This window comes from Aristolochia californica, unplaced genomic scaffold (assembly GCF_029961685.1).
Source record: "Aristolochia californica isolate CCGP_79_NKW_82.1479 unplaced genomic scaffold, dmAriCali1.0.hap1 SCAF_13, whole genome shotgun sequence".
NCBI classification, from domain to species: domain Eukaryota; kingdom Viridiplantae; phylum Streptophyta; class Magnoliopsida; order Piperales; family Aristolochiaceae; genus Aristolochia; species Aristolochia californica.
Window position 1 is genome coordinate 28285889 of NW_027181804.1, and position 11209 is coordinate 28297097.

The following is an 11209-nucleotide window of genomic DNA, read 5'->3' on the forward strand; positions in this document are numbered from 1 at the left end:
ATGGGACCATTAGCCATGGGCTCCATTGTTGATCACATACTGAGCTACAGCAACTCCATTCAGATATACAGGCGAAGAATTCAAGGTCGAACATTTGAAATTTTCAAAGTCACCTTTTATATCCGCAGCAACCAGCTGTGATGCTTAAAATTTGAGTTGTCTCCTCAACGATAATAGCAGGATCAAGAAATTAAAGAAAAGAAGAAAGGTGGACTCACAGCAGTTGTCTCCTCCTCACATGGAGAGAGCAACCTATCAAAGCAGTGTCCTGAAATGGTACAGACCACAAGCCCATCTGGATCTAAGATTGTCTCACGACATGTTTCATCACAGACTGTAAAAAGACAAACGTTATAATCAGGTAAAAACACTGAACCCCAATATATGTTAGATCTCAGCTTCAGAGCAAAACAATCTCATTTTCTCAGAGTGGTACAGTGACTTGCCATGAACACGACCAGTCTTGTCACAAAGAAATACATCTCCAATTTGAGAGTATGAACAAGTCTGCCCAGAGCAAACATGGTTTGCAGCCACATCATCACTCATGCCTCTACATCATCACTCGTGCCTTCATCAGCAACTGTTAGTTCAATTGTTTGTTTGAATTGAAACACAAAATAACATTTAGAATTATATATCTTGTAAATCGCATTTAGAAATACAATATCTAAAAAGACAATATTTGGAATAGGTCTCTTTGAGAACTCAATAGGCTCTAATTAACTCTCACAAAACTATTGTTACTTGCAATTGGATTTGATGTCTCTTTTGAGTTAAAAATCAAGAGCTAATGTTCAAAACGGAGTTTGGTTAACATCTTCTTTAGATTGGTTCACCTTATAGTGAGGAGAAAACTATCTATTTGGTGAAGCTGCAATATAAACCTTCTTCAAGGAGTTCCCTTTTGAAAATATTAGTTAATAGATATTGAACAAATATTATGTTTCTTAAATGTACCTCATGTACATGGGTACATAATAAGAAACCCTCTTTTAGCAGGTGCTATATCACATCTTAGGCTGGAGTCACTTAACAAATTGCACACAAAATAAGTCTACCTAGTGTGGTTATACACATGTGACCCAGACCTATAATCTAACTTTTAGATTGGTTATGCATAATATTATATAAAACTTGGATATTTTGAAAATGTCTTACATTGCTAGAACTAAGTATAATATTTATAAAAAAGGCTATCTTTCAACATTGTTGGGTTTTGGTGGGGAGAGATTGGGGATTGAATGCTGCTATGAAGTAATTCACCAGTTCCATTTTTTTCACTCCCAACTTCGACTCATTTCCCCCATATTTCAAGACACAAGGAAGATTTGTTGCTGCTATCATATTTTAAAAGATCTTGAACTCGTTTATTACAAAAAAGACTCTTTAACTTAACTAGTCATTTTGGATTGGACCTTGAATCTAAATTTAACATAGTACACAATTGGTACTAAAATGTGAGCTTCCATCCAATAGATGTTATAAAAGATGACCCACTTGTGAGGGTGAACAATAGTATTATATAGACTAGTAAGCAGAAATTTTAGTTGAAAAGGGATTTACAAACTTGGCTAATCATTTCGGGATAAGACATTGGACTAAAATTTAACATAATATCAAAACTTGTGCTCGTACATGAGACTCTGCCTAAACTGTTGACATGTAGGAACCAAAACAAAAGTCTATATATGGAAGAGTGTATTAAAGAGAGCCTATATAGTAAAGTTGAAAGTGTAAACTGAAACATAATGTCATTTTGAAAAACGAAATCCTGCCCCAGATAGATAATGACATCAGAATGAGTAAGCAGTTACTAAAAATCAGTAGAGTACTTATACGAGCAGTCATGCCTAAAAAGATAACATCACGGAAATTGCTCATTTCAAGCTCTTTACTTCAGTGTAAGAAACGGGCAAGCATAGAACCTGTCCAGAAACCTTGAACTTCTGAACTGACCAAAGCCTTCAAGGAGGTTATGCAGTAGAGATGTCTTTCCTTGCAGCTTCTGCTATTAAAGTCTTTCCATTACTTGTTAGCGCAGAAACTGCAGAAGAGAGCCCCACAGGAATACATGGATTGCAAGACACTGTTGGGTTGGGTTGGGTATGAGTCAGATTTGGAGTGGGTTTTTGAAAGCCTGGATTTCCCCTATGAACCCAACATAGAATCATGTCCCTTTGAAAACCTATGGCAGGGTTGAAAATCCCATCCCAGTCCCTACTCTTCAAATATATCTGTGGTCCATAGGCCATTCCATCATTCACATAACTTCATAAGAAAAATATAATAATAAAAAATCATAAATTTACACAACCTATCAATGAATGTAACAGATCAAATAATATGATTTAGATAGACCTATAACAATAAAATAACTCCCTTTTTTCTGTTAAACACATGTATCAATTGTAAAAATATGAGATGTAACGATGTAGGAATGTGTGGCACGGGCTTTTCCCCCTCACCCATGCACGCCCCATGGAAAGGAAGCTCTAATCTTTTCTCTTCTACTCTCGTTAGGGTTGCTTTTGAGAGAGAAGGAAGCCTGCCACAAGTTTCTCCACTCTTTCTCTTTCTTTTTTTCCCCTCTCCAAACTCACTATTTGGATAGAGTGCAATAACATGATAAAGAAAATAGTTTTCTCCAAATTCTTTTCTCTCCTTGTTTTTCTAAGCCAAACAAGGGAAAATAGCTTTCTCCGCTGTTTTCTTCTTTTCTCTCCACTTTCTGTACTACCAAACAAGACCAAACAGTTCCTTTTGAGCAAACAGGTAAATCCTCAAGCTATTGAAGCAACAGCCAATGAATTTATGCCTTATAATGAGCAAACCCGCCAAATGCCCTTAAGGCATTTTAAATGCAGATGTCTTCTTGTTACATTCCACAAAATTAAAAACATGGAGGTCAAGCAAGGTATTATAATGTCCCAGCTCTATTTCCTCATCTTTCACCTGATGAAGGAGAAGAAGTTCAATTATACGGTCTTCCTCATCAATACTGCATCTCTTTCTAGCTTGGAACTTTTCTTCAAAGAGGCTTATATCTTTGTCTGTCCCCAAAAGCAAGGATTTAGGGTGCATAACCTCATTAATTCTTTGTTTTGCAGCTTTTATTTTCTCTCTTCTCCTCTTACAAGCTTCCCTTCCTGCAACAAAAGATGGTGGTAAGGCATCAAACCCGATATACTTTTTCATATCATGATCCTTTATAAGATGCTTATCTGAATCATAATCTCCTGACCAGTAACCCAGATTTCTCTTCCTCTTTCTACTATTGTCCTTGGTTGCCTCATAATTTGCACTGTTAACCAAAACAGATCTGTCCAAGAACTCTCTATATGCATTCCACAAGCACTGTTCTGAAAGTTTAAAATTATCGATATCATCTAAACCTTCACCCTCTCCCCTATTTCCAGATTCCATGTCAAAGTACTTCCACTCATCTTCTCTATAATTACTATAACCATCTTCCATATATGCTGTTTGATTTTGCATGCACTCGGCTAAAGCTTCCTTAATATCAAAATCAACCTGTACCCATGACTTACTGATATTCGACTGTGAAGAAGGCTCAAATTTTGATTTCATCTCCATATATTTAAGAATGTATGTGGTATTCCTGATGATATTGTTCAAAGTAATATCCTTTCCCCATGGCAAAGCTTGAGCAGCTTTGACAAAAGTCTCCTTGAGTTCTTTATACCTCAGTTTGCTTGTCTTAGCCCCTGCATAAAGATCTTTGGCAATCTCCTCTATTGTAACTTTCACTTCATTCACCTCTGCAACAAAAGCCAAGACAGCAACAACGACAGGAAGTGGTTGACACCCGGTGGTCAAAAACCATTGTACAGAGCACACTAGAAGGAATTTCCCTTGCTTTTCCATTGCCTCCACTTTCTCTTTTGCCACTCCAACAAAGCTAGGGCAAGAATGGATTGCGCGTTCAAGGGAAGCCACCATATCATACTCAGGTAATTTGAGGTCCAGGAATTCAGTTGCCCTCATGACCATTCGACCAACCTCATGAACATCACACCCCAATGATGCACAAACTTCAGAAATGGAAGGAGGGAGATGGTTTATCCGGATAACAATATAAGAGAGCAGCAATTAAGATCTGGAACCAATTGCCTTGACCAAATTCACCTTCAGTGATTTTCTCAACCATGTCTCTAACATCATGAGATCGTGGACCAGATAAATGTAGCTTTGATGTGATATCTTCAATTTCGTTATGGGCTTGGAAGATTTTATTTTCTCTGTAATTGAAGGCTCCCTGGGTATATACACGTTGACCATGGGTGCCACTGATGAAGGATGGAGCAGAGGTACAACTGCGGACAATGGTTCCGGAGGGCACATTGAAGCCAGCCTCATAGTCAGACCGAAAATCATCAAACTGTTGGACACAACCGCAGGATTCACAGACCCAGTTGCTGGAGGACAAGTCGAGGATCACACGTTTCTGCTTGCATCGGTTGCATAGGCGGCAAGCATCCATGGGAAGTTTTTTCAAGAAGCTGAAGATCTGACTAGAATTTTCTACTAAATCTTTGCGACAAATAGAAGAAGAACAAACTAACGAATTCTGGTCATCCAGCAGGTAACAAAACCAAATAAAACGTAATTACTCGGCGTCCTCTTTCTGTGAATCAAATATGCGTACCAGCAAAGCATTTGAATTTTCGGGAATCTGCCGAAGTGGGTCTTTTTCTATCAGACAGCCCAAGACAGAAGGAAGGTGTCGTTTGACGATAGACAGGTGGGCATGAATTAAAAGCTTCAGGAATTCTTCACCCGAGTTTACTGAATTCTGAAACAAATTGAAATAAATTAAAGGAGTTAGGGAAAATTGAATTCAGTCATTAAATAAAAAGCCAAATATCTCTTCTTGCCTCTCATACCAAAGAAAGAGGCAAAGTTATCCTGATAAACGGAGAGACGAAGAAATAGTTCTTTAGAAAAAAAAGCTAATATCAGGAAAAGGAATTTTATGAAATCTGATTGAAGGAAGTCATGAGAATGAAAGAGATCACTGAGGTAGAGGCAAACAAGAAACAGACAGCTCAGAGCCAGAAGATTACGTTCAGAAGAGGAAAAAAAAACAAAGAATAAACCTAAAGATATATGGAAACACTATGTGCAGTTTATATTTTTGTAAACAGCAATTCAAATCTGGATAAATCTATAACAGTACCTGAATGTAAGTTTCTTCCAAGCACATGCTCGCAACTTTCCATAAGGAGATGAAAGGCCCCAACACATATAATACCTGCACAAATTTACATGTGTGTCACATTTCCACAGTAATAACACATACCTAAGAGAAAGCTAACTGTAATAAGGTCTCAGGCATGCTCATGATGGAAAATCCAAGATTGCAAAAGCTTGCATATATATAAAAAGTTGCAAAAACACATGAGTTCGATCCCACAACTAAAACCATGTCATGGATTCTAAAAGAAAATGTCCATCAAATAAACGGAATCCTGTCATTCCATAACAGAAAATTTTAATTACTATTATTATTATTTTGAGAAATTGATGGCAGAAAACCACATGAAGCTGGAGACACTGTCATCATCAATCAAATCCGTCAGCCAGGCAGCAATCGATCCTTCAGCTACAGGCACAGTAAAATCTAATAATTAGTTCACATGCATCTACTTATCAAGGAAGCAAAAAATAGTGATATAGTTGATGTAATTCAACAGGAAAATGAGATACTTACAGACGCCGCCAGAGACTTTCATCGGATGCTGCAAAGTTGAGGAATTTACAAGCGAGTGAGCACGAAATAAGATCCTGCGATGAAACCAGAGGGTGAGTTAGCAAAAAAAAGTGCCATTATCTTTAATATGGAAAAAGTTCCAATTTGTACTATTATAAAGTTAAAATGCTGGAACCTCAGAGGAAAGGAATTTGAAGATGTGGTGAAAGAGCTCTGGAGGTATCTTTCTGAAAATCCCGGTTTCGATCTGCGCCGGAGCTCTGCAAAGGCAAACAGCTAGAGAAGTGCCTTCGTTTTCAAGGCGCGGCCTCTTTGAAGGCCTTGTAAATTTGGATTCCTGCAAAAAATAAGAGCGTTTTTACCACTTCATATCTCGATTTTTCGTCTCCGGATCACTGGGTTCAACTACCCCATTCCATAACGCATAAAAACTCTAGACAAATCAATTATTAGGTTTCGGACACGGAAAACCAGCAGGCGATAAAAGGAAGAGCGTACCTGCTCCGAGGCCGCGGAAGGATCTCTGACTCGAGAAAGTGAGCCAAGGTTTCAAAGAGCCCTTTACCTCCTTTGGCGCGGATCTGACCAACCAACCCCCAAGTCTATAGTAACAAAAAATTCAAATAGGCCAAAGTTGTTTTCAAACTCTTCAGAAAATTACTTCATTAATATAAAAAGGGCTTGTTTGTGCATTAGAAAAGTTTAAAAAAAATAACAACAACAATATTTATGTATTAAATTCCTTGTCCAAATCACTTTTATTCATTTCTCATTGCTCCTTCAAGATATTTCTCTACTCCTTGTTAATTGTCCTAAACCAGAAATAAATCTCTCTTGCTAAGTTAGATAGATAGTGAAAGTCCGAAGGATCTTTTATCCATCAAGTTCATTCAATTAGGCCGTTAGTGGTGTACTAGTGCCAATGTCATCTAAAAAACGTAGGTAATCAACTTAGGCTAAAATTTGTAGAGATGTGTTCCTCATTACGTCTTAGAAATAAATCTCTCTCGCTAAGTTAGATAGATAGTGAAAGTCCGAAGGATCTTTTATGCATCAAGTTCATTCAATTAGGTCATTAGTGGTGCACCAATGCCAATGTCATCTAAAAAATATAGGTAATCGTCTCAGGCTAAAATTTGTAAAGATATATTCCTCATTACGTCTTAGAAATAAATCTCTCTCTAAGTTAGATAGATAGTGAAAGTCCAAAGGATCTTTTATGCATCAAGTTCATTCAATTAGGCCGTTAGTGGTGCACCAGTGCCAATGTCATCTAAAAAACATAGGTAATCGTCTCAGGCTAAAATTTGTAAAGATGTGTTCCTCATTACGTCTCAGAAATAAATCTCTCTCGCTAAGTTAGATAGATAGTGAAAGTCCGAAGGATCTTTTATGCATCAAGTTTTAGTAACTAAATCATAAAACTCAAACTCTTCTAAACCTTAAACTCTAACCCTTGAAAGCCCTAAAAACCCTAAATCTTAAACCCTGCAAAAATTAAGCCCTAACCCAAAAACCTAAATCCTAAACCCTAAAAACCATACACCCTACACCTAAACCTAAATCTTAAAAACCCTAAACTTAAACCCTAAAAATTCCAAAAACCCTACCCCAAAACCTAAATCCTATACCCTAAAACCATGCACCATAAACCCTAAACCTAAATCTTAAACCCAAAAAATCCCAAAACCCTAAATGTAAACCCTAAAACCAAAAAATCCTAAACCTACACCTTGAAGCTTGAAAACATAAACCCAAAAACCCTAAACCCTAAAATTGTAAACCCTAAAAAAGATAAAAACCATAATCCCTAAAACACTAGCCTTGGAAATTCGAACTTTACATTTGTTTTTCCATGGCATGTGTCATACGTTTTTTTCTTTTCTTTTTTCCGGGGGGGGGGGAGGTTAGTCAACGATGAAGTTGAAACAAAGTTCTCGCATATTATATAGTTCATTCAATTAGGCCGTTAGTCGTGCACCAGTGCCAATGTCATCTAAAAAACATATTATTTATTAATAAAGCCCCAAAACCCTAAATCCCTAACCCAAAAACCTAAATCCTAAATCCTAAACCCTAAAAACCATTCACCCTAAACCCTAAACCCTAAACCTCAATCTTAAACCCTTAAAATCTCAAAAACCCTAAACTTAAACCCTAACCCCAAAACCTAAATCCTATACCCTAAAACCATGCACCATAAACCCTAAACCTAAATCTTAAACCCAAAAAATCCCAAAACCCTAAACGTAAACCCTAAAACCCAAAAATCCTAAGCCTACACCTTGAAGCTTGAAAACATAAACCCAAAAACCCTAAACCCTAGAGTTGTAAACCCTAAAACACTAACCTTGGAAATTCGAACTTTACATTTGTTTTTCCATGGCATGTATCATACGTTTTTTTTTTTTGGGGGGGTGGGGGGCACAACGATGAAGTTGAAATAAAGTTCACGTGTATTACGTAGTTCATTCAATTAGGCCGTTAGTGGTGCACAAGTACCAATGTCATCTAAAAAATGTAGGTAATCGTCTCAGGCTAAAATTGTGGAATCATGATTGAGCCCAAAATTGCAAATCATCCACTTGAAGCCATCGTTCGGGACGCGTCAATTTTTTTTTTTGTCTCGTGCTCTCTTCTCCCTCTCGGCCTTCCTCCCCCGAATTTTTTTTCTCCCCCTCTCTTCTTCATCTCATCTTCGCACTCCCTCTCTTGTCTCCCTCTCGGCCTCCATCGCAGTTGCCTGCCGCCGCTCCGTCGCAGGGCATCTAGTTGAAGCGTCTCTATTGTAGGGCCTCTGGCATACCGTTGGAGCATCGCCTTCGTCGTCGTTGCCTGCTGGCCCACCGTTGTCTCCGTGCCATTATCGGCACCATGAGGAAGACGACGTTGTTGATTTAATTTTTCCTAAGTTAAGAAAAATTAAACCAGTGTTATTTATTTATTAAATTTATTTTTTAATTACTATATTATATTAGTGATGTAATAGTGGTAATTAAAATATTATTAAGTCAAGTATTTGATCAATTATTTTGGTTTAATTAAACTATTTTTATTTTGGTTTAATAAAACATATTTTCTGGCCATTAACACAACTCATTGTTATATTGCAAGGCATAGACGTTTGCTTTTATGCCGTAAATTGTGGACTATTACGAGTAACTCGGTTCATTTCCAAGCATGTTTTTAAAATTAATTATATATATATAAATATATATGTTATTAATAAAATAAATATATATATATATGTATATAGATTTATTTATTTATTTATTTATTTATTTATTTTATAACTATATTAAATTAGAAATTTAAGACTAGTAATTAAAATATTGTTAAAGAAAGCATTTGATCAATTATTTTGGTTTAATTATCCATTATTATAATTAATTAAACTAATCATTTTTAGTTTTGTAAAAATATATTATTAATTAAACTAAGTAAAAAACCCATCTTATGTTATTTTTGACTAATTAATTTATTTTTTATAATTTATTAGTCGCACATAATTATTATATTATTTTATAATAAACTTTAATCATTAATTAATATAACATAGTATTTTATTAATTAGTATATTAATATATTTTAATACTATATTAAATCACTTATTAGTGTAGTAACTATGCTTATTTTGGTTAATTATCTGTTTACGTATATGTTTTATTTAAGTATATTATAAAAAGTTACTCATTCTCTTGTGTACAATATATTTTTTTTATTTTAGGACATTAACAGTGCAATCTGTTTTCATTTTGGGACACTAACACCCAATTTGAAGTTGAAGTTGAATTAAATCATCGTCTTGAATTTGAAGTCTAACTTCAACTTCAACTTCATTGTTAACTAACCCCCTTTATGTTTTATGTTATTAAGATAAATTTGTTGTTTTTTACATGGTGTATATTATTTTTTTATGTTGATATATTGAAGTGCTATAGAATAGTATCCATGTGATGAAGAGATAATTTTTCTACCGTGAAGGAGGGGAAATACGATAGGACTATCGCATGAATTTTTATCATATTTTTGTGTTGAAGGAAAGGTTGGTGTGTTTTCCATTTTTCTTTTGTTTGTTTTAGTTATTAGTTTAAGTAGATGAGGAAAAAGTGATTGGACCATAAGTTTGGTCGAGTTTAACTATAATAATAACACCATGATAGAACCATAAGTCTGACCAATCTCAACTATACTCATAATACCAACTTTATTAGCACATAAAGCGAGCATAATACGAGTGGAATAAGATGAGCATATATAGACAAAAATGAGCATAATACGAGTTTAAATTATCAAAATACGAAACTATGAGGAAGTATAACATGAAAGTAATATAGGCATAATATGGGTAAATTTTCAAGCATAATATGTTATGATGAACAACATAATACCACACTAATTAGAAATAATTCAAATAAAGCATAATTGCAACCTGTCACCTTTTACCTCCTTTGGCTTGGATATCAATTCTTGCCAAAGAGGTAAAGAATGTTAGATCCGTTCCCAGCTACTGCGCTATTCTATAAATGATCGAGGAAAGGAAATTTTCCGGAGCTGCCCCGACCCTCTCATGTTATTCATTAAATCAAGCGAATGAATTATAGGTGGAGATATAGATGCTCAATGAGTAAAGAACATTTGCTTCAAATACTGTATGAAATTTTGACACTCTTGAAAAAAATTAATTAAAAAATGCCTATTCTTGGCTTTCAATCAGAATCTATTCTGTTCCAATACCAATCAATTTATAAGATTACTTCTTTCAGCATATTTCAAGGTAGAATGTGAGCGTACTCGGCTGCTTCAAGGACTCTAAGATAGGCTCTGCTGTGTGAATAACTGGCTCCAGCACTCATTACTCAGTCTAAAACTGAAGCTATCACTGACCTGATCATGGGCAGTGGCCTATCGCACTTGCACCCAACGCATTTCTTATGGATTGCGCATGCTCCAATACATTCCTCTTCGATGGGTTGGCTCAGAATTTCCCACTTCCTCACACTGGCAAGGGTTCTGAGACCGGGGCGATACAGCGACTGATGAACAACATTGAAATCCTCTTCGCTGGATAGCGGTGCAGGGTTTAAAAATGGGACCATCAGCCATGGGAGCAAGGGATAAGCTCCATTGTTGATCACATACTGAACTACAACAACTCCATTCAGATATAAAGGTGAAGAATTCAAGAGCTGCCCGCCTATGATATTCTTGTAAAAAGGTCGAACATTTGAAATTTTCAAAGTCGCCTTCTATATCCGCGGCAACCAGCTGTGATGCTTAAAATTTTGGAGGAGCCATCGACGACAGTTTGGCCAGTGATACTCTCTTCTTCGTGGCTTTTGTTGAAAGTGCGTGCAGTTTAAAATACCACAGCAATTTGGGAGGCCACCGCCGCCGTCGCCGGTTTGGAAGGAACTGGAGACAGAGAAGGGAAAGCAAGCCAGAAAGGGCAATAGGTGCGGAGGACACAACAGA

The 11209-nt window shown here is 36.3% G+C and overlaps 1 protein-coding gene and 1 pseudogene across 1 annotated transcript; both read right to left on the bottom strand.

Annotated features, from left to right (window-relative positions):
* Window positions 1–9: 9 nt before the first annotated feature.
* Window positions 10–10833, bottom strand: LOC137947773 (F-box protein SKIP31-like). Its single transcript, XM_068793538.1, has 10 exons — window positions 10622–10833; window positions 6233–6257; window positions 5910–6071; window positions 5735–5808; window positions 5201–5275; window positions 4908–4929; window positions 4670–4816; window positions 447–507; window positions 219–334; window positions 10–135 (listed from the first exon to the last, which is right to left on the bottom strand). Exons 1-10 carry the CDS (start codon window positions 10831–10833, stop codon window positions 10–12), a joined length of 1020 nt encoding a protein of 339 aa, XP_068649639.1.
* Window positions 2273–4805, bottom strand: LOC137947871 (plant-specific TFIIB-related protein PTF2-like; annotated as a pseudogene).
* Window positions 10834–11209: the final 376 nt, after the last annotated feature.

What these genes read in the sequence shown, in the direction of transcription:
- LOC137947773 (XM_068793538.1), bottom strand. Translation starts at nt 10,833, where the DNA reads ATGGTCCCATTTTTAAACCCTGCACCGCTATCCAGCGAAGAGGATTTC. An exon ending in GAAAGTCTCTGGCGGCGTCT is followed by an intron (nt 5,276 to 5,734) that starts GTAAGTATCTCA and finishes AAATTTGTGCAG; the next exon opens with GTATTATATGTGTTGGGGCC. An exon ending in GTGAGGAGGAGACAACTGCT is followed by an intron (nt 136 to 218) that starts GTGAGTCCACCT and finishes TAAGCATCACAG; the next exon opens with CTGGTTGCTGCGGATATAAA.